At 37.6% G+C, this 25,346-nt stretch overlaps 1 protein-coding gene and 1 long non-coding RNA gene across 2 annotated transcripts in view; one reads left to right on the top strand and one right to left on the bottom strand.

The window, feature by feature from the left end:
• Nucleotides 1-12: 12 nt before the first annotated feature.
• The window catches only part of LOC144640088 (uncharacterized), a 28,100-nt gene continuing 2,766 nt past the window's right edge, over nucleotides 13-25,346 (top strand). The window contains exons 1-16 of the mRNA XM_078499307.1: nucleotides 13-99; nucleotides 289-456; nucleotides 762-872; nucleotides 9,716-9,832; nucleotides 10,514-10,604; nucleotides 15,521-15,901; nucleotides 16,453-16,575; nucleotides 17,191-17,316; nucleotides 17,946-18,068; nucleotides 19,470-19,586; nucleotides 20,804-20,926; nucleotides 21,038-21,160; nucleotides 23,818-23,940; nucleotides 24,057-24,179; nucleotides 24,289-24,411; nucleotides 25,142-25,264. Coding sequence (XP_078355433.1) covers nucleotides 46-99; nucleotides 289-456; nucleotides 762-872; nucleotides 9,716-9,832; nucleotides 10,514-10,604; nucleotides 15,521-15,901; nucleotides 16,453-16,575; nucleotides 17,191-17,316; nucleotides 17,946-18,068; nucleotides 19,470-19,586; nucleotides 20,804-20,926; nucleotides 21,038-21,160; nucleotides 23,818-23,940; nucleotides 24,057-24,179; nucleotides 24,289-24,411; nucleotides 25,142-25,264 — 2,149 coding nt within the window. The 5' untranslated portion in view covers nucleotides 13-45. The remainder of the gene's footprint in view (nucleotides 100-288; nucleotides 457-761; nucleotides 873-9,715; nucleotides 9,833-10,513; nucleotides 10,605-15,520; nucleotides 15,902-16,452; nucleotides 16,576-17,190; nucleotides 17,317-17,945; nucleotides 18,069-19,469; nucleotides 19,587-20,803; nucleotides 20,927-21,037; nucleotides 21,161-23,817; nucleotides 23,941-24,056; nucleotides 24,180-24,288; nucleotides 24,412-25,141; nucleotides 25,265-25,346) is intronic.
• LOC144640087 (uncharacterized) lies at nucleotides 2,989-7,344 on the bottom strand. The gene is made up of 3 exons (XR_013568281.1): nucleotides 7,201-7,344; nucleotides 5,091-5,118; nucleotides 2,989-3,958 (listed from the first exon to the last, which is right to left on the bottom strand). It is a non-coding gene; the product is annotated as an uncharacterized LOC144640087 (long non-coding RNA).

Genomic DNA, 25,346 nt, shown 5'->3' with positions numbered 1-25,346 from the left:
GTCGCTCATCAAGGTGCCCCGCCAGGGGGAGTGGCAGGCGAAGAAATGTTCTCCAGATGGTGGACTGGGACGAGCTGTCAAACGGTCACCCTCCCAAATGTAAGTGAAAACGTCGTACACAAACGTTCTTATAGTAGTTGTTCTGCTACATATACAACGTTAGATGCCCTTCTGTTGGTCATCAGACCAAAGATACCAAAACTATTTAGATGCCATAAATCCCCTCCAATAAAAATCATATCAAACATGTGACTGAAACTTGCTCCCTCTTACTTTTGACATTATTAGGGAAAATATTCTAACGCGCCGACGATATTTGTAACAGCTGAACATCACAGATCGAGTCTTAAGCACGATGCTACCAGTGTGTGGCTTGAAGATGTCTCAGCGAGTTCTTTTAAGATTTGTCTCCGGGAGCTTCAAAACTTTGCAGGTGTTCATGACGAAATATCAGTGGTAAGTATTGCTTTTGCAATCAAATCTTATTGAATTAAGCTTCTATTAGTTTTATTTCATCACAAACCCCCTTCTTATCGTCTTCTCTTTACCCATCACGTCATAGCACAGGTCTGCAACAGATCCACATAAGCCTTCCGTTTATCTCCTGGCCGCATAGCGTTTCCTTGGAATGCACTAGTTTTATCTGTGCCATTCGTTTTAAGTCCCCACCGGGTTAGTCTGCAGTACAATACAGGAATAGTTTCGGGCTGGGATCGTATACGGGCCTAAAATGTCATCACTCTTTTTTCTGTCTGTTACAGAACTGGCTGGCGTTTGTTTCTCTTCATAGACCACTGTTTAAAGAACATGGCGATATTCACTTTCAAAATGACGTTTTGCCTTCTAGGATTCATAACTTTGCTTTTTGCCAGGTATGATGCTATAAAATAATATAAAGTAGAGGATAATACATGGTTACACGGAGATATGGAATTTATGTTCGAGTGTTCAGATGGATATCGATTTTAACACGAGATGATAAACTGCATGTCTCCAAACATCCGAGTATCACTCTGTTTATTATAAAAACCTACCAATTACGATGTTTTGACGATTTTCCTGACGTTTCCGACCATTTTCCGAAGATTTACGAAGATTTTTAAAATGTTGTTCGAAGGTCTTACGAATGTTTTCGAATTGATTTCCTTTGCAAATTCAACTGAAACCGATATCTTCACATATAAAGATTAGAAGTCACTGGAAAAGTTGAAAATTTACATAGTATGTAAATAACATGTAAATAACATGTAAAGACACTGTAAAGGATGATTTACATAGTTTTTACCCTTTTACATGTTCTTCTCAAAACATGTCAAAAACATGTAAATATTTGAAGTAAAACATGTAAAAACACAGAACATCATGTAAATTTCCCGAACGAAAGACCACGGACCATGTAAATAACATGTCAATTTATCCGATCAACATTGTAAAAAGCATGTAAAAACATTTATACCTGATGCTTATAAATAGACTGAACATGTAAAAACCTTGGAAATTGACAAAGGGGGCCTGTTTGGAAACATGTACAAACCATGTAAATTGACAAAGGGGGCCTGTTTGGAAACATGTAAAAACCATGTAAATTGACAAAGGGGGCCTGATTGAAACATGTAAATACCCTGGAAATCGACAAAGGGGGCCTGTTTGGAAACATGTAAATACCCTGGAAATCGACAAAGGGGGCCTGTTTGGAAACATGTAAATTGACAAAGGGGGCCTGATTGAAACATGTAAATACCCTGGAAATCGACAAAGGGGGCCTGTTTGAAAAATGTAAAAAACTTGGAAATTGACAAAGGAGGCCTGTTTGAAACATATAAAAAAAAACATGGAAATTGACAAAGGATGCCTGTTTGGAAACATGTAAAAAGCATAGAAATTGACAAAGGGGGCCTGTTTGAAAAATGTAAAAAACATGGAAATTGACAAAGGGGACCTGCCTAGCCCCTGTAATTAAAATGAAGAACAGAATGCCTGGCACTGTTTTCTTTTATTCGTCTAGAACCTTTTCTTGATACTATCCTAACTACATTCATTTTCAGTACGTCAGTGCATATATTTTTCCAGTTAATAATAATACATAAATATGATTTTATACCCCATAAGTAATAAAGTTCGTCTGCATGTATCTTGCAATAAAGCATGTATATATAGCTTGGAATATTATTTATAAATATAATAAAAATTAGCATTTCATTCAGAATAAAATGATTTAGACATGAAAGTTTTGTATAGTTTTATCAGTTCAAATAAAGCAGTTTTACTAGGTCAAAAATTGCTGATACCAATTATTTCAACTTCACATAATCATTATGGAAAACAATAAAGATTAAGATAAATTTATGCATGATTAATTGATAGAACTGTCTAATAACATATCAGTGACTTCATTTCCAAATAGTAATAATACTACTCCTCTATTGCAAAGGCCCACTTTGATCCTGCATGTTGCACTGGTGTTTGCTTTTCTCTTAAAAAGCCAATCTCTTTTGCTTGGCATGTGCCCCGATTTATCCTATGTTCCTCTACTGAAGTGTCTTCATGCACTCAATATGAAGTGAATTATGCAATAGCTTAGCATATGTATGAAAATGTACCATATCATGAAAGACATGTATTGTAGGATGAAAATGAGCCTTTAAAAGTTATACTATGGGTAAGATATTGATCACTTTTATTAATAGGCGTAAATGGTCTTTTTGAATAACCGCATAAAATATACTTTACAGTAACTGAAGGGTTGAAAATGAAACCATGGTATTTCAGGATTAATTTTTTTTTGAATGTTTTTCTTTTGCTTCAATTCATGTAATGTTTGGCACATGATTTTGCTTTCAGCCCTTCAGTTACTACCACAACCCTTCCATATCATAAAAACTATGAAATCAAACGAATAATAAACATTGCAGAACCTTTTGCACAATGATTTTGAACAGCCAAGTTCACACTAGCCTGCGAGTAGGCTCACCTAATAGCGCACGCACGAGAACGACATTTACGTGGCAAAGCCGCGAGTGAACCTGCATCAACCTCTGCTAATTTTTCACTCCCACCCCGAAAACCGCAGGAATACTGACAAGCCAATTTAATTTCAAAGAAAGTAGAAGTTTGACAGGAATGTTGACAAGATATGACATTTATGAGATATGAAATTTACTGGTGCCTCTTCACCAGTCTCCTCCCCACCATATTGCTGTGCCCGCCAGTCGTGAGTGCCCCAAAGTATATTTCGTGCCCCATGGTGAGCCTTCCCGCAGGGTAAGTTCAAACACCATTCATTGCCTTGAATTTAAATTGTACAAAAGCTGATTTTCATCTTTGCTCGGTCGCTCTTGTTGTACATTTACCAGACCTTATTTTTAACTTTTCCTACCTACAGAGTGGGCGCTTATTCGAGGTGGGCGCTTATTCGAGGTTGGGCGCTTAATCGAATAAACACTTAATTGTGAAAGTACAGACCTAAGACTGACACTGATGTAGAATAATTCTTCACCTTTAACAGTGGTTATTTGGCAAATGGTCTGGGTTCCAACCCTTCAACTACTATCATAGCACTACAATTGATAAAAAAGCTATGGCATCAAATAACCATAGTAGAACCTCTTGAATAATGATTTCGAACACTGACCAGCCTAGGTTCACTTGACACATTTATCACTGTAATTGTCAGGCTTTGTTAACATGGTCCTATTTAAAACCTGCCATGAATTCAAATAATTTGTACAAAAGTAGAACAAAACTGATGGAATAAATTTCCACCAGAAAACCACACGACATGTACATGTATGTACACCAACTGAACATTCAGCAAGATGCTTCATTGTGATGGTACAGACTTGATACTGACCCCGAGGTGAAACAATTTTACACCTTAACCACCTCTGGTTATTGCCACCTTTTTTAGTATTTGTATGTACAAGACTTCATCAGTGAAAGTGGTAGAGCCTTCTTTAACCTAACAACAAATTATAAAGAATCATTAGGAATGACATTCTGGTTTACCGTTAGATCAATGTTGTGGTTAAAAAAATTTCAAACCAATTTTTACTTTTCACTGTCTCATTTCTTAATATTATCTGAAACAAAGGAAAATAAAAATCAAAACCGGTTTGAAAAATTAAAGCCAACAAAGAGTTGAAACCACAACATCACCACTTCTGAACCTGCACATTAGGGACTTCAAGATAACTGGGAGGGCTGACCTTGAGAACAGCTGACTGGAAGTAATTTTTACATGCAGACATTGCTCCATGTACATTGCCATCCAGTTGTTATCAAGGACGCGAGAAGTAGAGTTTTGCAGTCCACTGGTTGCACTCAAATATAAACTTTACACAAGAATAAAAGACCTTATGGTATCACAAAATTCATAAAAATATGCACATGTACAATTGAACATGTATTTTTTAAGCACTATATACAATGCACATTTGGACATGTAGGAATTTGTACTAGACCAGCTGTAAATGTACATGTAGCAAATTTCCTACAAAGTCGATTGCATGGTAAGCTTTACTCATGACCACTGGACCACAGTGGCCAGCTGCCAACTGTCAGAATGTTTAAAGTACACTTTATGTTACCATTACCACTATTAGTTATTTTAAGGCAAACCATAAACATGCTAACCAGAGTTTTAAAATTTAGGGCCACACAAAGTGCTGTTAAGGCCAACTGGAGTGCTATTTAGGCTACATTGTACGTGCAATGCTATTAAGGCTAACAATAGTGCTTCATGTACAGTGTAACCCCGATATAACGATAGGCAAAGGGGGCAGTAAAATTATATCGCTTTATCAAGGAATCGTTATATCAGGGTGCTGTCCTATACATTTTATTTTTGCCGGGACATAACATATTCATCGTTATATCGGGAATATTGAAGATCGTTATATCGGGGTTCCACTGTATTGAGGTTAACCAGGTTGTTATTTCGGCTAACCTCAGTCCTATTTGGGCTTACTGCAGTGCTATTCGACTTACAGAAAAAAGCCTTTGACTGCAGGTCATTAAGTCTACATTGGATTTAAAACTTTGATTAGCTGCTAGTCATTGAGACATAAATTGAGGCTTGTACTTACATGTACATGCCACTCTTGCTATCAACCCTTTCATCTGAAAATAATAACACATCCAAACAATTCAATGTCATTTGCTGACTCAATTAAAAAGTCACTTCAGTACTCCCGACGTAACCAATTGAACATTCCATATTCAAACCCCATCGAACACCAATGGTTGATTGGGTATGGTAATTGCACATAACCGTACTAAAATTAAAATTTGGTCCATCCAACAAAATGGAATGTTTGATTACGAACTCTTGCTTGTTTGTATATTATGCAGACATTTTGTATGGTGCACTACTGCCTATGTTTTGTTGTTGTTGTTTTTTTATTTATTTATTATTTTGTTTTTACTACTGCCTATGTTGCGGTGAATGAAATGGTGCAAGTTCTGTTTAAGTAGAAAAAAATGTTCTGTTTGAGTCTTATGGTGACTACAAGGCAGAAACCATTTCCTTCCCACCACTATAAAAAAGTAAACAAAAGTGCATATATCAGTATTTAACTGTTGTTTCGTTCTCTTATACAAAATATGTATAAACAAACATTGACACTCGGTTTAATTAGTCCTGCATGTTTTACTTATCAAGAGATGGATTCCGAACAAAGTCGAATCACATTGAGTTTGGTTGTGTTAGGTTGTGTATGATTGGTTCCCCGGGGTATCCAATCCAACAAAATCGAACCAAAAATCAATCGAACCAAATAGAACACCAATCGTTCGATTGGGTTTGGTAATCGAACAAAATCAAACATCTATTTTGCTGTGAGTCCGATTTTCGAACCAATCGAACATAATCAAACACAGTCAATTGCAAACTCAATCGGGTTTGATCTAGTTCTGAATCTTTCTCTTGATAAGTAAATCACGCAGGACTAATCAAAATCAACTTTTATTGAATGGAATAAATATAAAAACGTCCAAATATCGAACTGAATGTCAATGTTTAGTAAAATATATTTGGTAGAAGAGAACAGAAGGACGGTAAAATAACTGAAATGCACCATTGTTTACATTTCTATATTAGAAGGAAGGATATGGTTTCTGCCCTGCAGTTTTTACCGTTACACTCAAACAGAAGTTGCACCATTTCATTCACTGCAACACAGGCAATCAGTGTGTTCAATATGTGAAGAATCATTATAGGGAGCCAAAACGCTGCCGCCATCAGTCTGTCTTAGCCCTCGAGGGCGGCCAAAAGCGACGTTGACAGGAGAAGAGCAATTTCCAGCATAACAATTACATTGGAGGAAGTGCTTACTATCAAAATGGATGACAAAAATAATAAGTGAACAAGTAAAATAATTGTTTTCTTAAGATCAAAATCATCGTAATAAGCAAAAAACTTGCATGCAAAATTGACTTCAGTTTCGGACGAGAACGTTGTTCGACTGCCCCAGCTGTGGCTCTTGAAATCAATCGATATGTACGCAGCATAAATCAATATATACGCAGTATAAACAAACAGGAGTTTGGTAATCGAACTTTCGATTGAGTTTGATTGACCAAATTTTATGGTGAGTTTGATTATGTACGATTACCGAACCCAATCGAACAATTGGTGTTCGATTGAGTTCGATTACCGAACATTCGATTGGATACCCTGGGAATAATCGAACTCACAGCAAAATAGACGTTCGATTTTTTTCGACTAACAAAACCAATCGAATGAGTTTGATATGCCAGGAGTACTATATAGATAAGATTGATAAATACTGCTAAATACTTTTGGTGATAATTTTAAAGCTGTTTTAGTTTGCTTTATAATTTGCCAGTTGAAAACCTCACTGAGTTTAAACTGTTGCAAATCGGCAAAATAATAATTACTATACATACAATAACATGAATAAATAAGCCTTGCACTCTTAAATTATATAAGCTTATATTTTAATTAAAACATGTTGAACAATCCTGTGTTGACATCTCTATATGCACACGCAATTATTCAATTTATTCTAACAATAACTTCATGTTTAAGAAGTGCTGAATTATACGTATGAAGTGCAAGAACAAACACGAAATTCTACATTTTGAACTTCTATTAAAATATTAAAACCAATCTCACCTAGAACTGAGATACATAGAGGAAATCAACCAAAACATGATTTGAACGGTCATATATAAGCTTACCTTGGAAAGAAACTTGGCTAAAACAGGCGTATTGATTGGAGATCCAGTGAAAGAAGGCTCCATGCAGCTAATTTGGAAGTTATAAGGTCTTAAATAGAGGAAAATTGCCCCTTTTAGCGAGATAAAAGGCCTCTCAATGATCGATCTTCGAACTAACCTGCGATCAGGCGTTATTTTTCTCGCGGCGGAGGGGTCAACGGAAAAATGAACGCCTGATACAATTACTTGTCGAGTCGTCTGTAAAAAGTCCAGAATCTGGACTTTTTTCTGATTGGTCAGGAAACAATAGGCAACATTAGAACTCTATCCTGATTGGCTAATTGAGTTCAAGTCTAATTTCCGGTCCAAAAATATCGCGCGTAGATGATTGTATACATGGCGGGTGTTGAGCGGAATGAAGCGAGTTCTTCTAGCTTTTAGAAAATTTCTCAAGGGTTTTGTTCACAAAACATTTAAAGACAAACAAAGGGAGTGTATTCGACGAATAGTTTGTGAAAGAAAAGATGTTTTGGCGGTGCTTCCGACAGGATTCGGCAAGAGCGTGATCTACCACCAATGGTGTCGAAAGTATTACACCACACCACCAAAGACGCCAGACGATCGTGCCAGTGACGAAAACTACGACCTTGAAATGTCTGACATGAGCCTTACACAAAATCAGCCTTGGCAGAAAACAAATTTTAAAAACCACCCGAACAGCTCGTTCAATAAGGGTCATTCAAACACATGTTTGTGAGAGTAAAAATATAATTCGAAGGCGCTAATCACGCTTATCTGATGGCATTGCCGACATTCTCGACGACGTTGACAGATACTTTAATTAGGGGGCGGCAGACGACTTGACAAGTAATTGTATCAGGCTTTCCTTTTTTCGCCTTCCCTCTGCCACGAAAAAGAAAGCCTGATCGCAGGTTATCTTCGAACCGTTGAACCGAGCGCTAAAAAGTACCAGAGAGGACGCCGGGATTAATTTTCGTTCGCGCCAGTGCTTCTCGGCCTTCCCTCTCGACCAGGTCAAACCGCCGTTCGCGTGCAAAATTTCCTTGTCTATAATATAAAGAAAACCAAAACGCATGTCTCGAAAAATATATAAGCCAAACTGTTGGACGCTAGCGTTTTCCCCCACTGCTCCAGATTGTTTAGAACATTGTTAGACGAAGTCATAGTCGCCTTCGTTTTCTGAATCAAAAGGTTTTTATTTATAATCTGTTTACTTTTTGACATTAGTAAAAGATTTGTAACTAAGAGCTTTTGTAATGAGTTATGTTATCAGTCGCTTAATTTCGTCTTGCGCTTCGTTCATCTAGATAATTAGTAAATAATAAAAACCCATTCAGGCGGTTGCATATTGGAGGATAATGCCCTTGGCTGAAAAAAATGAACAGTTGACTAAGCTTCAAAGGCAACTGTGAAATTTTGAGGATAATCTTTCAGGCAAGGAGTATTATCCTCCAGCAAGCCGGAAGGGGATATATTTATTTTATACTTTCTTAAATCCCTCCGATTTCTTCTTCGTCGTTTGATTTCGTACCACGTGATGCGTTCTGTCTAACTAATGAATGCACGCGAAAGTTATTTGGTGGGTTACAACATGAATTAAAAGCTCATGTTCACATGTTTTCAAACAGCCCCCTTTGTCAATTTCCAGGGTATTTACATGTTTCCAAACAGGCCCCCTTTGCCAATTTCCATGTTTTTTACATGTTTCCAAACAGCCCCCTTTTGTCGATTTCCAGGGTATTTACATGTTGCCAAACAGCCCCCCTTTCTTAATTTCCATGGTTTTTACATGTTTCCAAACAGGCCCCCTTTGTCAATTTCCATGGTTTTTACATGTTTCCAAACAGGCCCCCTTTGTCAATTTACATGGTTTTTACATGTTTCCAAACAGGCCCCCTTTGTCAATTTTCATGTTTTTTACATGTTTCCGAACGGCGCCCCTTTGTCAATTTTCCATGTTCTTTACATGATTTAGTGAAGAAATTTACATGTTTTTTACAAAGAAAGAAACTGTAAGCGTGGTTAATACATTTGACATGTTTTTTACATGTTCTTACAATTAGCGTTGTAATAAAGGACCATGTAAATCACTTTTTACAATACATTTACATGATCCGTTGAAGACTGTAAATTTCATGTAAATTTTGTTTTACAAAACTCCAACATGTAAATTTTAATTTACAAAGAATGTAAATAAGATTTACATTTTGTAAATTGTAATTTACATGTGCATGTAAATTTTCAACTTTTCCAGTGAGTTATTATCACGTGTAAAGATATATTATTTTGACCGAAAGATTTTCTGGTATTTCATTGGCGTTTATAGATAATAACTATTGATATCATAGAGTGGGTGCCGGATCGGCGATAAAGGAACTGTCATTGGCGCCGATTTTTTTTATCAGATGCTAGACAGCATTTTATTTTGTAGCTTGTGTTTCTATTTTATAACAAACGTAATAAAACCTTGAATCTTAAGGAAGAGTAGTAGTTTATTATTTTATTATATTAACAGGATGTGAACTTCAGACGGAACTACAGCGAATCTCCAATGGTTGTGTTGGCAGCCAAACACTCTACCAATGGTGGAAATACAGCTGCACAGTGCAATGGGATAGTAAGCTGGATCGAGGTGGGTGTCGATAGGGACTATGACTGGCATGTACAGCATGAATAAGGCTGTAGAAGACACGGGGGCAGGGGATGAACGGCGATATCAAAGCGATATGGCTAATGCAATTCTGGATAATGCAATCCAGATTTAGCCTGGACAGGAAATCGCACGAGATAGACGTTTGAGTATCGTTCACGTCACTGAAGGGAATGTGGGTGGTGGAAATGAGAATGGTCGAAATCTTGAAATTATGTGTTAATATAGGCAAATGAGGGCACTGCTGCTTTAAAAGTGTGATAATGCTAAATGTAATTAAAGTTTTATTGACACTCTCGGACCTCCTTAAGAAATTGGAATTCATCTGTGGTTTACGGTGGAACGCAGACCTGTGGGCCTAATTGGGAAACTTAGGAATATACAGCCTGCGTTGCAGCAGGGCGTATCACAAAATCCTCGATACCGAAGTTTAGTTCGTCTATATCGCAGGCTAACGTGTATGAAGCTGTATGGCAGTATGGGAATGGGAGATCGAGTGCTGTCTACAGTCTGCGAACGACTTTAAAGTCGAGTTTTACCTAACAATAAAAAAACACCTCATAGATAACAGCAGCAGCCACTCTTACATTCGCAGCAATTTCTATTTCAAGCTACTGGGGTCAGGTTAAACCTTTCTTTTCACTCTCTCTCTCCTCATTTAAGTTTATCACCAACTCCGGACTTCGGGTTTGTGTGAAAGAATTGTTTGTCCAACGCTTTGATCCACTGACCGTGTCATATGCAGTACTATCAGGTAAGAAGTTATCATAAATCTATTTTTTTTAATGTGTCGTATGCTTTATGCAGATGGTTGGGAGGTTGAAAGAAAGTCGGCACTTTTCTTTGAAGGCATAGTGGTGTGCCGGGAAACAGTACAAGTCTGTGCCAATCGAAGGGACTGTTTTAATTTATCAAGGGATTTCTTTCCTCTGTGGGTGATCAAAGGGTCTCTCATTAGTATTGCGTCAACACTTGCGATCTCGAGTAAAAATGTGACTTGTCACATGTATAAACGTTAAATAACAATTAGTTTTAACCGTGAGTAATTGAAATCAGACATGACACGACTAATCGAGAATGTGAGTGGTTCAGCCCATGCAGGCTACGTACAAGTCTTTCACACACTAAAGCGTCGCTAATATGCAACCTAAAACGATTAAGAAAGCAAATTTGTACTGTTACAAGTCTTTCACATACTAAAGCAGCGAAACGTGACTTGTCAAATTTACAAACGTTATTTAACAATTTTAACCCTCGGACGTACAAGCAAACTCACACCCCCCACCATCGTACAAGGGGGGGGGGTGGATGGAACCCCTCCCCGGAGTTTTCGTTATATTAAGGCGTAGCGAGATTATTTTACACTGATAAGAAAGCCCTTAGCTTACTCTACAAGATGACAATTTTAATTGGCTGTGACGTCATTTGAGCCGCCATCTTTGATCCTCCATCTTGGATTTCAACATTTTCTTAGAAAGTAACAAAATAACGAAAATTGATGCAAAATCAAGGCAGAATGCTTATGGAATGTAAAAATGAACAAATCTTGCACTTCTGTTTCAAAAAACTGGAAAACATAAAGAAAAATGTTAAAAATTAAGATTTTTGGCAAGACCTGCCTATATTTATGACGTTGCCATGGCAACGTCAAATATCATGAACACATGGTTGACATATCAAAATTTCCCTAAAGGATGAATGAACAGCTACTGGCATCCACCCCCCCCCCCCCCCCCCCCCCCCCCCCCTTGTACGTCCGAGGGTTAAAAGTGACATGTCAGCTCTTTTATCTCAAGGTACGTGTGTCTGAAAGGCGATCTATAAAAAGCGTCGCACTAACAATGGATTGCGTAACTAACGCTAAAACACGAATAAATAATCACTAGCACTCACATTGTTTAAAAATTACAAACATCAAAAATAACCATACCAAAAAAACTCGCTCTTTTCAAAGATATTATTGAAGTTGAAACAAATGCAAGAGATGGGGGCTTCTTTTAGCTTAGAAGCGGTTAAAAATTAGGCCAAATTTGGTTACTACAAGCGCCATGTGACCTCGATGTCACCTTGCGTTGAGAGCAATGCTGCATGAATCGGCTTTACAACATGCGATCGTTTCTACGCAGTTCGAGTGGAATTTCAGTCAAAGACAGCAAAATTCTTTCGTATTTCATCTTCAAATATAATTCTAAAGCATTCACTGTATTCACTGGCTTTTGTTTAATCCTTCTTAAACCCACGAAGAAGCTGTCTTGATATCCGACCCTCGCAGAGCCCAGACAAAACGCAGCATGAGTGTATCGATTTGTTTACGCCGCAATGTTTTCTCCGACAGTTGTCGGAAATATCCGTATTTTTTCGTGCTTTTTCGTGGAACAATCGTAACGATACGGCCTTGAACACATCAAACAGCGGTCTACCTATAACAATTCAAATATAGCGTCGAAAAAAAAAGCGTCGAACCACAGGCGGCCCAGGCTCTCTCGTTAGTTATTTGCAACGGTCGTTGTCGGTTCGACTCAAGCGATCGAAAAATATGCTTCATAAATTGACGAATTTGAGATCTTTCGTTCCTAAATTACAATAAACTGTAAGCCATATAAATAAAGATCACTTACCTATTGTTGATTGTCTGTTATTGTGTGATTTATAGGGGTTTTGGGACGTTTATTCCTCACTTGCCGCTGACGCTCCCTACTAATACCAAAGAAAAAGACAAGGCATGCAGCTTCCAACGCCGCCAAGTCCCGACACGGCGCAGAATTTTTCCAATTTCTCGTATTTCCAGGCGTCGCTTCGCCATCCAGCCTCGGTCAAATATAGTTCGATAAATTACCAAGCTTTTGGCCGAAAATCGTGGCATTCGCCTGGTTTTAACGACCTAAACAGCCTCTGCGAATTTTCACATTCGACAAGAATCCGCCATCGTCAGTGGATGTGGCGGAAAGGCGGAGATCATAACGCCGTTATCAAATTCAAAGTTTAAAAAAACCGAGGTCAGATTACGCGTGCAAGCGACAAATGAACATTCTACCCCTCCCTACAGTGCTAGGCGTGTGCGACGAAAAGACATTCCCATGCGGACTCCCATGTGGGTCAAGTTTAATTTAAAAACAATGTAATGGTAATTGTAAAAAAGTGTAGTAATGAAAGCATTAAAATTGAAATAAAAGTTCATCATAATGATGGTATAAGCTTTTGTCGTTCCTCTTCTGGAAATGTCTTTTCGTCGCACACGCCTAGCACTGTAGGGAGGGGTAGAATGTTCATTTGTCGCTTACACGCGTAATCTGACCTTGGTTTTTTTAAACTTTGAATTTGATAACGGCGTTATGATCTCCGCCTTTCCGCCACATCCACTGACGATGGCGGATTCTTGTCGAATGTGAAAATTCGCAGCGGCTGTTTAGGTCGTTAAAACCGGGCGATTGCCACGATTTTCGGCCCAAAGCTTGGTAATTTATCGAACTATATTTGACCGAGGCTGGATGGCGAAGCGACGCCTGGAAATACGAGAAATTGGAAAAATTCTGGGCCGTGTCGGGACTTGGCGGCGTTGGAAGCTGCATGCCTTGTCTTTTTCTTTGGTATTAGTAGGGGGCGTCAGCGGCAAGTGGGGAATAAACGTCCCAAAACCCCTCAAAATCACACAAAAGCAGACAATCTACAATAGGTAAGTGATCTTTATTTATATGGCTTACAGTTTATTGTAATTTAGGAACGAAAGATCTCAAATTCGTCAATTTATGAAGCATATTTTTCGATCGCTTGAGTCGAACCGACAACGACCGTTGCAAATAATTAACGAGAGAGCCTGGGCCGCCTGTGGTCGAACGCATATTTCGCTGTTTATTTTGCTAATTTTGCTGCAGTTATCGTCTGCCTCGAAAGGTCCTTGCAATTTCAAAGTATAGAATTGTCAGATCTCGGTGAAATTGGCACTCTTTATTTGTGTAATGTTGAGGAATATGTGTGTAAATACCCGGCGCGGACAAGCCATTTTTTACAAAATTATATGGCTGCGTTTCCTCCGCGAAGATAGGAAATTGTTAAACTAAACTGCAAAGCAACTATAACGATAAGTTCGAAAAACAATGCACAGGATAAACCTTTGACTCATAATTCATGCAAAAAAGTCGGTATCTCGAAGGGAATTTGATTTTCCTTTTCTTGTGTTTGCACTTGTGCTAGCGTTTGTGTGAAAACGAAACATCGCATAAGCACAAGATGGTGTGATGATTTTCGAGTTTTTTTTCTGGAGGGGGGGGGGGGGAGGGGGATAAGATAAGATAACTTAAGATAAGATAAGATAACTTTATTTATAAACGGTTTTTCCATCAGATAGTTAAGTTACTGGACTATCTACCTATCTAACTAACTACAAACATTTTAATAACAACAAATTCAAATAACAAAAAAAAAGTCTGCTTTTCATGGAGGCCGTGTTTAAAATTTACTTAAAATTTAGATATCACTTTAAACTGTGCCGACTTAATTTAGATTTGAAATCGGCCAGTGAAGATGCTTGTCTTAGGTCAATAGGTAAATTGTTCCACAACTGAGCTCCGCTGTACGAAAAACTTTTCTTGAGATAATCAGTTCGAGGTTGTGGAATAACTAATTTGTTTTCGGTATTCCTTAAACGATAAGCACTAACATCGTGACGATATATGAATCTTGATCTCACATACCATGTAATGTACATTAGGATAGACTTCTGTCCCAATCTTTGATAATAGAGTCTTTGCCACCCCAGTGTCCGGAACAAATCATCTAAATTACTACCATAGCTCGCAGACATTAGGGTACGAGCTGCGCGGTTTTGAAGCCTTTGCAGTTTTTCAGCAAGGCCCTTGTTATAGCGTCCCCACACTACGTTGCAATAATCAAATTGTGGTTGAATAAGGCTATTATAAACTTTGATTAAAATATTAAATGGAGTGAGATGCCGATTTCGTTTAATTGCACCAATGGCACAAGCTATCTTCTTAGAAATGTTTTCAATATGACACTCCCAGTTTATATTTTGATCAACATAAACTCCGATGGATTTAGCGGAGGTTACTTGTTCTATTGCGTTCCCATTTATAGTAAGAGAGGGACTTTCCGTAAATTGTGATAACTTCTGTCTTGATGCAAAGACCATAAACTCAGTTTTCGTCATATTTAGAGTAAGCTTGTTAGCAGACAGCCATTCGTACACATTTCTCAGGTCGTGGTTAAGGCGATATACAATCAGCTGTTTTGAATTTTTGCAAGTCTAATTATTATTAAAGAAAAGATTTTCCGTAGCTAGGGGACTTTATTATTAAAATTTAAATATATTTGTTCAATAAACCCACTCAAATAAACCTGGACCAAAAAATAAAAATGTCGCCAAAGGCCGCAGGGGGGTCATATTGAGTGACTAAGTCACATTTATCCAAATAAGCTCATGTTTTCAAATATCGTATCTCGGAAACAAATTCGGTCACTCCTATTTTTACATCTCGGAAACTAGCAGTGGTGAAAATTTAAGAAGTATCTCAATGTTTGAAGGTAATCGCTCGAACGTCCTTTAGAGCTTGGACAGACAAAACGGCAACTTCCGTCAAGTGAGACGAAACAGAACAACTAAAACAAAAACAATAGCAAGATAAATAACAATTTTCTTACAAATTCATTAAATAGACATTTGCAAAGATGACTGGACGTATTTCAATGGGTATTGCTACAGAAAGGTATTTTCCTGTGATTCGTGGAGTGGCAGCCAGGGGACATGTGCTACATTGGGAGCAAATCTTCCAAGCATTCACAGTCAGGAAGAAAACGTTTACGTCCAAAGTTTACACGGTGGTGAAAAGTCTTGGTTGGGCCTCTCTGATATAAACACTGAAGGAACGTTCGTGTGGAATGATGGAACACAGCTTGACTTCAATTACTGGGCGAGACAACAGCCAAACAACTTTCGCAATGAGGACTGTGTTCATACTCTTGGGTTCCTTCGGGGAGAAAAATACAGATGGAACGATGTCAACTGTACAGACTGTCACAGGTTTACTTGCAAAAAGGGTATGTGTAGAACAGAGAGCTGAACACGAAAATAGTAACAATCCATCAATCCCTCGCAAAAAAGTAGCTACAAGTTATCCTCGAGTTCATGCAGTTGATAAATTGTCTTGGCTCTCGCTTCAAAACCTGTTTTTCTCAATCTCACAATTTGACCCAACCTTGCCAAAACCAGTTTGCCCAACACCCAAGGAACAATTTATGATGCTGTTATTGGTTAATTTGGTTGTTGGTCTAATTCACCTCACTTCCGAGGAAAACACACACGCACCCTGAAAACAATAAAGGGATGCCTAACAGAAAGATAGTTCCCACTATTCAGAAGGGCTTCTCGAAGCCAATGTAAACGCGCAATTGCATTGATATATCATAATTACAAACAATTATCACACAGTTAAGAATCTTATTTGCAAGGATTCGGAGTGTGGACAAACTTACAAAACATACCAATTGCCATAAATTAATTCAATCGTAGATCTCTCCATTTCATAAATTAACTATTAAGCAAATAGAAAATGATTTTCTTCCTTATCACAGTTCTGTTCCTTATCCAGATTACAACGAATGCAAAGAATTATCCTACGATTGTCCAGTAAACGCCACTTGTGTGAACAGTGTTGGTTCTTACTCATGCCAATGCCCTGTTGGATATCGTCTGGATGGAAATAACTGCGCGGGTTTGTAAATATTTAATACTTTTAGCCAAAATCCGGATTTTTTACTAGCAATAAGTATATGCACATGTAATTATATCCGCAAATTAACTTTTATTTAAGTGTTAGGTATAATCTCACAGTGTTGCCACTGCTACCGGCTCACTATCCTCCTCCTCCGCCTCCTTCTTTTAGGCCTCCACCTACACCTTTTCCTCCTCCTCCTCCTCCTCCTCATCATCATTAACATCATTATCATAATCATCATCATCATCATCATCATCATCATCATCATCATCATTATCAAAATGATCAAATTTGCAACAAATTTCTGATGATCGACCAACCAGTGAGTAAGAGTTTCAAGTTTGCATTTGCTATTAAGGGAGCACAGGGAAAAACGTGAAATTAATTTCAAATCACGTTATGCTACTCATCTATTTCATTTCGATCGTCCATCTTAGATCCATGTTATAACGAAATTAAAATAAATTATTTACTTGTGAACCTTTCTGACTTTAAATTGGCGTCGTAGAGGTTTTTTAAAAAAAAAATAGGTTCACCTTGCCCTCGAATAGAGATCCTGCTCGCAGGCTATTATATTGAAAGCAGGGTTGAAATTCATTTCTTTGTAAACAGAGGTAGACGAGTGTCAATTGGGGTCATATTCTTGTCATGCTCAAGCACAGTGTGTGAACGTTCCTGGTTCGTACAAATGCAGATGCTTGAATGGATATGTAGGAGATGGGAAAATCATTTGTGACGGTAAGTTTTAAAAAATGCCGAATTGTCCAACTGTATTAAGTGAAGACATTGTCGTTTTGCTGGATTACTACGGAGTTAGCCCTATTCAGATAGGGCTTGTTAGAACATGTATGTCAACAATTCCGACACATAAACCTAACCTACCAAAATAATACCAGATAAATTTTAGTTAAGCTCGCAAAGTTTGATAAAAGCAAAGTATTTAAAAATAGAATCATCTCGTAAGAGACGCCTTTCAAAATCTTAAAGATCACACATTTCGCCTGTCCTTAAAGTAGACTCTGCAGGCAAAAGTTTGTTTAAATAGTTTGTTTCATAATTTATTTTCCCAGTTCAGTGGCTCACAACCACCTTGATTATTTATTTGAGTTTAAGAGTCATATTATGTTGATAGCGCAACTATGCATCCATACAGCATACATACCTGTACGCAAAACGAATGTGGTAATGCGGTAATGTTTATACAACTTGTAAACAAGTCCATTTAACTGACCCTAATGGTCTACTTAAAGATCACATTCTTGTCTGGGACGTCATAAATACTGCAAGATAACTGAATTTATACAGCAAGCAACGATATAATAATGGCTTTATGCGTCATTCAGTTTTTTTTTAAATTTATTTGACAGATGTAGACGAGTGCAATGCTTCTGTATCCGTTTGTGACGTCAATGCCAACTGTCAAAATACTCGCGGATCTTATGTTTGTACCTGCAACGCTGGGTTTACTGGAGATGGAAAATCTTGCAATGGTGAGATAACGATAGAATAATAGAACTATATATTTACATATCAAAGTAAAAGTGTACCGTGCGAAAAAGACAAAAGAAATGCATCACAATGGATATAATATATTATTAAAAACTAGCAACGGTTTATTTGTGATTGGTTAACAGGCAATAGCATATCAGGTCATATACCATTGACCACAATTATGGAAGCCAAAACGCGTGAACGAAAACAGCTGGGCACGGCAAATAAATAAAGCGTTTTTATCGTAAAAAATGTTGTGGTTATTCATCGTGGTAGAGTACAATAATAAATTATTTTTCGTTTGTCTCACGACGTAGTCACGTGTGATGTAGATCGCGACGTTTCGACTGCACACTGCTAGTCTTCATCAGGCGATAAGATCGACTGGTTGTGTGTAAACTTATAAAGCACGCTGCTGCGCTGTGATTGGTTGGTTTTCAACAGCTATGATTGGTGCATTTTGATCCTCGCTGTTTCTCTGTCCTGTTGCTCGCTGTAGTACAGTTCTCCTGTTGTTGTGTTTTTTGATCGTGGGCAGCCATTAGGGCTTTCCACAAGTTGCTCGGCAACTTTTTGGCAACTTTTCGTGTTGCGAGCAACTTTTTCCCCTTCGAGCAACTTTATTCCTCACGAGCAACTTGTTGCATTTTGAGCAATTTCCATACCGAAGATCTCCGAAGTTTATCCGAGTGTTGTTCAAAGGCAATACGAACGTTTCCGAAGATTTACGAAGTTTGCGGAAGATTTTCGAGGAACATCTGAAGACGTTTCAACTTATGGCTCATTCCGCATTTAAAAACTCGTTATCAAACATGACGTCATTAATATCTTCACGATTTTTCTCAGTTAAGAAAATCCTTGTTATTTAAATACTTCTTTTATTTAGATACTTTTTTTGCTGTAAAACTGCTTAGAAATCTTACCCTAAAAGGGAAATAAGCATATATTTAGAGAAACTCTCTTGATTAGAAGCAGCGTTCTGGAGTTTTTAGAGCAACTTTCGAGCAACTTTTATTATCAGAAGCAACTTTTTTGGATTTTTGGAGCAACTTTTGAGCATCTTTTTGAGAAATTACGGGCATTTCTTTGGGAAATTTCGTGCAACTTGTGGAAAGCCCTAGCATCCATGCTTCAAGAATTTCAATATGGCTCATTCTAACGTCTCATATCCAACGCGCACTCGTGGATGTAATTTTGTACTTGGGATGTCACGACGAATCCTTAGTTATTACATATGTCCGTTACAAAATATTGGCATAGTTTTTGTGTCGATTTCTTGCTAATTTTCCCATAGGCTTTATCGAGTACCGTATTCTGACGGTAAATAAAAGCTGAGGCCAATATTATAAAGCATTGTGCCCGCATTCAGTTTTGATTTTATTTTTCAATTAATTTGACAGACGTGAACGAGTGCAGTGCTTCTGTTTGTGACGCCAATGCAAACTGTCAGAATACACACGGATCTCATGTTTGTTCCTGCAACGCTGGGTTTACAGGAGATGGAAATACTTGCAATGGTGAGTTAACGATAGAAAATAATTTCTTGTCTCTAAGAAGAAGTGGCTTCACCAAGTAACTCTCCTTGATTGAGGTAGTTATTGAAAGGACCATCAACATCGCGGAAGGAAAATTGGCGTTTTTGTTTCAAGTAAAATTGTGTGCAAACCATCAATGCTAACTCCAATAAAGTATATATTTTCTAAAAGCCTAGATGTTGTTTTGATCATACAGACCATAATAAGAAACGTCAGCATTTTGTTTGCAATATAACATTAATTTGAGAACACATTTACTTGAGAAAAAAAAACTTTTATGGCGAATTTGATCTACATATATTGGTCTCAAAAACGGTGTCTCAGATTTTTCTCGTCACGCTTCATTATTTTTTTTATAAATTTTTAAACTATAAGATGGTGTTTTTAGGGCTTCTTTCAGATTTAAAATTCAAAAAAATTAAGAAGCAAGAAATAAAACAATCTAAGACACCGTTTTTAGACAAATACATGTAGATCAAATTCCACATAAAAAAGGCGCTCGTGTAAACGTGTTATCAAATAAACCTAATGTTGCGCAACACCATAATTGCAAACGAAATGCTGACGTTGCTTATTATGGTCTATACGATCAAAACAAAATCCAAAATTACAATCTTTATTCAATAAGCTTTCAGAAAATATACACTTTATTGGGGTCACAGTTGATTGTTTGCACACAATTTCACTTGGAACGTAAACGCCAGTTTTCCTTCCACGATACCTTAAATAAAGATATAAAAACTGTTCGGTACCTAAAGCCTATAATGTTAAAAAGGTTTAAACACAGCAAGACATTCTTCTCAGGTTACCAGACCTTCGCAAGGGCGTCGTTTTTCCCTTTCTTGTTTTGGCAAGGATTCGTTGTCAAAGAAGGTCGAGGAGCATAAATACGTAAAGCGGAAGTGGTAGCGTCTTTAAATGCGACTGGCCCTAACTACCAAAATATACCCACCATTTTCGTCTAGGCTTTCATAATGACTGCGAAGGAAATTTAACCTTGTAAGCTCTAATTGGCAAACTAGGTAATGATTATCAAGTTACTTTTCACCTCTGAGCAACAAAAGAGAAACAAAACGGCTGAGCGTTTTGCTTCAACCGAAAGTAATTTTATTCAACTCCACTTTGATGAATGATTTTTTAATATTATTAAGCATTCTTTCCACATTAAGTTTTAATTTTATTTTTTATTCATTTGACAGACGTAGACGAGTGCAGTGCTTCTGTCTCTGTTTGTGACGTCAATGCCAACTGTCAGAATTCCCACGGATCTTATATTTGTTCCTGTAACTCTGGATTTATTGGAGATGGAAAAACTTGCACCGGTAAGATCAAAAATTGTAATCTCCACTTGGTGAATTTTTGTTAAAATATTGTAAAGCATTATCACTGAATTTCCTTATTTTTTTATTTTTATTTTTTAATTAATTCGACAGACGTAAATGAGTGCAGTGCTTCTGTCTCTGTTTGTGACACCAACGCCAACTGTCAGAATATACACGGATCTTATCTTTGTTCCTGTAACTCAGGATTTCTTGGAGATGGAAGAACTTGCACTGGTGAGATATAAAGATTAATAAATGGTTGCAAGAGAATATAAAATGTTCCTTCGAGGGTCAAATCGATAGCGCACGAGTGAGGGCAGCGAACGATTAAGATATCGCTTTTATCACAAGAAGAAAAATTTTCGACCATTTTTCCGAAGGTCGTACGATTGTTTCTGAACATTTACCAAACAATTTTCGGTAAAAAAATTATCCGAAAATGTTTCGACTTAATATTGATAAACTTTGATTCATTGAGCCTTGAAATATGGTAAACTCTGTTAGCTGATTGGTCAAAAATGATATAATAATAACAACTTTATTGAAATACCAGGTAAGTATTTAGCTTAAAGAAGCTAATTGGGGACCCTCTACTACTTTACAATATATTAAAATTTAAAATGTACAGCTAAAATTCAAAATTAAGAATTAATTCGGTACACTTGACTATTTTTTTTTAAATTTACAGTTTTCAATTAAAAATAGGATGAATAAATAAGAATAAATATCTTAAAAACTGTTTCTAAAATTACAAATACCATAAAATATAATACAAGAGAAAAATAAAAATCGATATTCAAGTGAGTAGTTCAAGAATCTGGAAGTGCATATAAAACTATTTGAATACGCGTCTGTAAAATGAAATATTGTCACGAGTGGATTTACCGTTTTTCAGTCATTCAATTGTTTAACCGGTGCTGATAATGTTGGGAAAAGTACCTTGTTTTTTAATAATTAAGCCACTAAAACTATTGAAGCTTGTGATTTTACTATGATGCAATCGTCCAGTAAAAGTACTACCTGTAGTCGCATGATCTTAAATAAAACTACTGACAACCAGTATTTTGTAAATTTAGCCCACACTGCCAACGTGGCAAGAAATCTAATTTACATTTCTTTACCGAATTTTACATAACCTTCGTTGACACAATTAGGACACGTAAAATGCACATGTTATAATTTAGTTTTAGTAACCTGAACTCGTGATAACATTCAGCGTAACGTTCCTTGTTTAGCTGATGCAATAATCAGAGGGACATTAGTATACATTTTGCGACATTGTTTCTGTGTTTCGATTTGCATATCGTCGATATGTAAATATCGGACCTTCTCCATCGTCGATCCTCGATTTACGTCTACCTCTGGATGGTGTAACATTTCAAGAGAAGATTAAAGCAGCGTTGAGAATCAGTTTCTTGGGTTTCTCCGAATTCCATTTTCGGCAAATTCTTGTGTACAGGAAATCGTGACAAGTCTCCATTTCCGCAGCGAGCGAGTGCACAAGAGTTAATTCCCCCAAGTCGTGTTTTTATCCACCGTGAAAGTCCAGTTCTGTTTCCCGTCCCGTCAGTGGAAAAACTTATCGTCACAATATCACACATGTGTGGAAATCATTTTTATCCACACGTGTGATACCATTTTTATCGATTTTCTATCACTCCATATTCACTTCGGGTGCGTTTCTTTGGGAAAATCCAAAATTGGATCATTGATCTCAGATCACACGGATACTTTGCTCCCAAAGAAACGAAGAATCCGAAAACGGATTTTTTGCCATGACAACCCCGTAAACACATTTCGCACAGAACATAAAATATCAGCACAAATTTACTTTCCGTCGAATGTATCCTAGCTAAAATAATTTAAGCATACAAAATCTTTTACAAAAACCACACGTCGAAGTAGATCTTCTTTAGCGTTAAGCACAATGTGGCGAGAAAGCATCTGAAAGCGAAGAATGATTGCGAAATGATCAGTGCAAATTGAACTCGTGACAATTTCAAAAGGATACAACTTCCGTAGGCACACAGTGGCTGTTCTAGAAAACCTGTATCCCGTTTAAAATGATACTACATACCTATCTGAAGCTACCGTTTCTTTTTATCGTGAAATATTTTAGTATTTTGATCGAAATAACCGCCTAAAACTTTCCGTATGGCAGTGTTTACAAAGAGCGAACCTGTATTTTCACAGCAAAGACCGCTGGGCCAAGGTACTTTTTTCGAATCCTTTCCCAAAGAAACGCACGGATCATGAATCCTAAAAATCCGGATTCAGATATGATCTGATGTATCCACTCGAAGTGTGGATTCTTCAGATCATTGATCCAAGATTAATCCATTTTCGGATATAGGTAAAGAAACGCAAAATCTGTTTTTGGATCAAGAATCCGGATTTGGATTTTTCCCAAAGAAACGCACCCTTCGTTGTTTCCTTCTTAAATACTATCAAGCATTGCCCCTGAATTTATTTTTTTGCACGTTCTGGGACCGCCTCAACCCCTGACTATGCCTTGTGCTTCCAGATTATCCAAGCAATCACAATGAAACTAAAAGGATGTAAAGTATGGCCGGGCATCTTTCTATTGGTTATGTCGCGTGGGACGATGAAGTCACATTACGTGACAAATACATCATGATGTCAAAACGGCCGTCATCTTGGATCCGCCACCTTGGCTCTCAAAGTTTTTCAAAAACGCCAGAAACCACCCAAAATTACAGCCAAGTTCACAAAATCAATAGTTTGGCAGCGTTTGAGTTAAATCTTAAAAACAGTTATATGCGTTCAAAGTCAGCACGGGGCTTAAAAGCCCCCCCCCCCCCCCCACACACACACACACACTCCCCCCCGGTCTGAATAGGGTTAATTTTTGTTTTTAATTCATTTGACAGACGTAGACGAGTGCAGTGCTTCTGTCTCTGTTTGTGACGTCAATGCCAACTGTCAGAATACTCACGGATCTTATGTTTGTTCCTGCAACTCTGGATTTCTTGGAGATGGAAGAACTTGCACTGGTGAGATTAAAAAAATATACACTTTCACTTCGTTGAATGTTTGTTAAATACTATGAAACGTTGCCGCTTAATTTGATTTTACTTTATTTTTTTTTTGTTTTTAATTCATTTGACAGACGTAGACGAGTGTAGTGCTTCTGTCTCAGTCTGTGACGTCAATGCCAACTGTCAGAATACTCACGGATCTTATGTTTGTAACTGTAACTCTGGATTTTTTGGAGATGGAAGAACTTGCACTGGTGAGATAGAAAATATCTACCTCCACTTCGATAATTGTCCGTTAAATATTAACAAGCATTGTCTTGGAATTTAAATTAACATTTTTTTTTTTTTTAATTTATTCGACAGACGAAAACGAGTGCCTTAACTCTGTCTCAGTCTGTGACGTCAATGCGAACTGTCAGAATACACACGGATCTCACATTTGTTCCTGCAACTCTGGATTTATTGGAGATGGAAGAACTTGCAATGGTGAGATAAAAATAAAAAAAATATTCACTCCCACTATGGAATTTTTGTTAAATATTATACAATCATGGCCATTGATTTTGTTTTCAACCCTCGGACGAACAAGCACAAATATTTACATCCACCATATTGCCAATCATCGTCGCTGAAAGTAAAAGCAAATTCACACCACAAACATCGTACACTGGGGGGAGGGGGAGGGGGGAGGGTGGTTTGATGAAAACGCTCTGCGAAATTTTCGTTCTGTTAAGGCGAAGCAAAATTATTTTGCATTGAGAAGAGGGCTCGCAGTAGCTTCATTTTCGTTGCACGTGACGTCATATGATGCAACGTGACCTCTATACAAACCGCCATCTTGCATTTCAACATTTTACTTACAAAGTCACAGATTTAAATAACAAAATTGTTGCAAAATCAAGCCAGAATGCTTATGGAATGCAAAAATAAACAATCAATTAACTGAACAAATATCAAGAAAAATGTCAAAAATGATGATGTTGTAACAACACCTGCTTGTACTTATAACGTTGCCATGGCAACGTCAAATACCATGGCTGACATATTAAAATTCCCGCAAGAAATGGGTAAACAGCTACTGAAAGTTTTAGCCTTGTACAATTAATCCTTCTTACAAAATTCTGGAAGACCTTTTGGGCCTGGCATCAACCCTCTCCACCCCGACCCCTTTTTGTACGCCTCTTGTATGTCTTATTGTTTTTAAATCAATTGACAGACTTGGATGAGTGCAGTGCTTCTGCCTCGGTCTGTGACGCCAATGCTTACTGTCAGAATACACATGGATCATATATTTGTTCCTGCAATACTGGATTTCTTGGGGATGGAAGAACTTGCACTGGTGAGATACCGTATTTTCTCGATTAAACGCCGGGTACCGAATAAACGCCGGGACTCCAAGGTGGTGTTAAAAATAGACCCCT

This window comes from Oculina patagonica, unplaced genomic scaffold, assembly GCF_052425735.1.
Source record: "Oculina patagonica isolate OP01 unplaced genomic scaffold, crgOcupat unplaced18, whole genome shotgun sequence".
In the NCBI taxonomy this organism is placed as follows: Eukaryota; Metazoa; Cnidaria; class Anthozoa; order Scleractinia; family Oculinidae; genus Oculina; species Oculina patagonica.
This window is presented reverse-complemented; position numbering and strand designations above follow the sequence as displayed.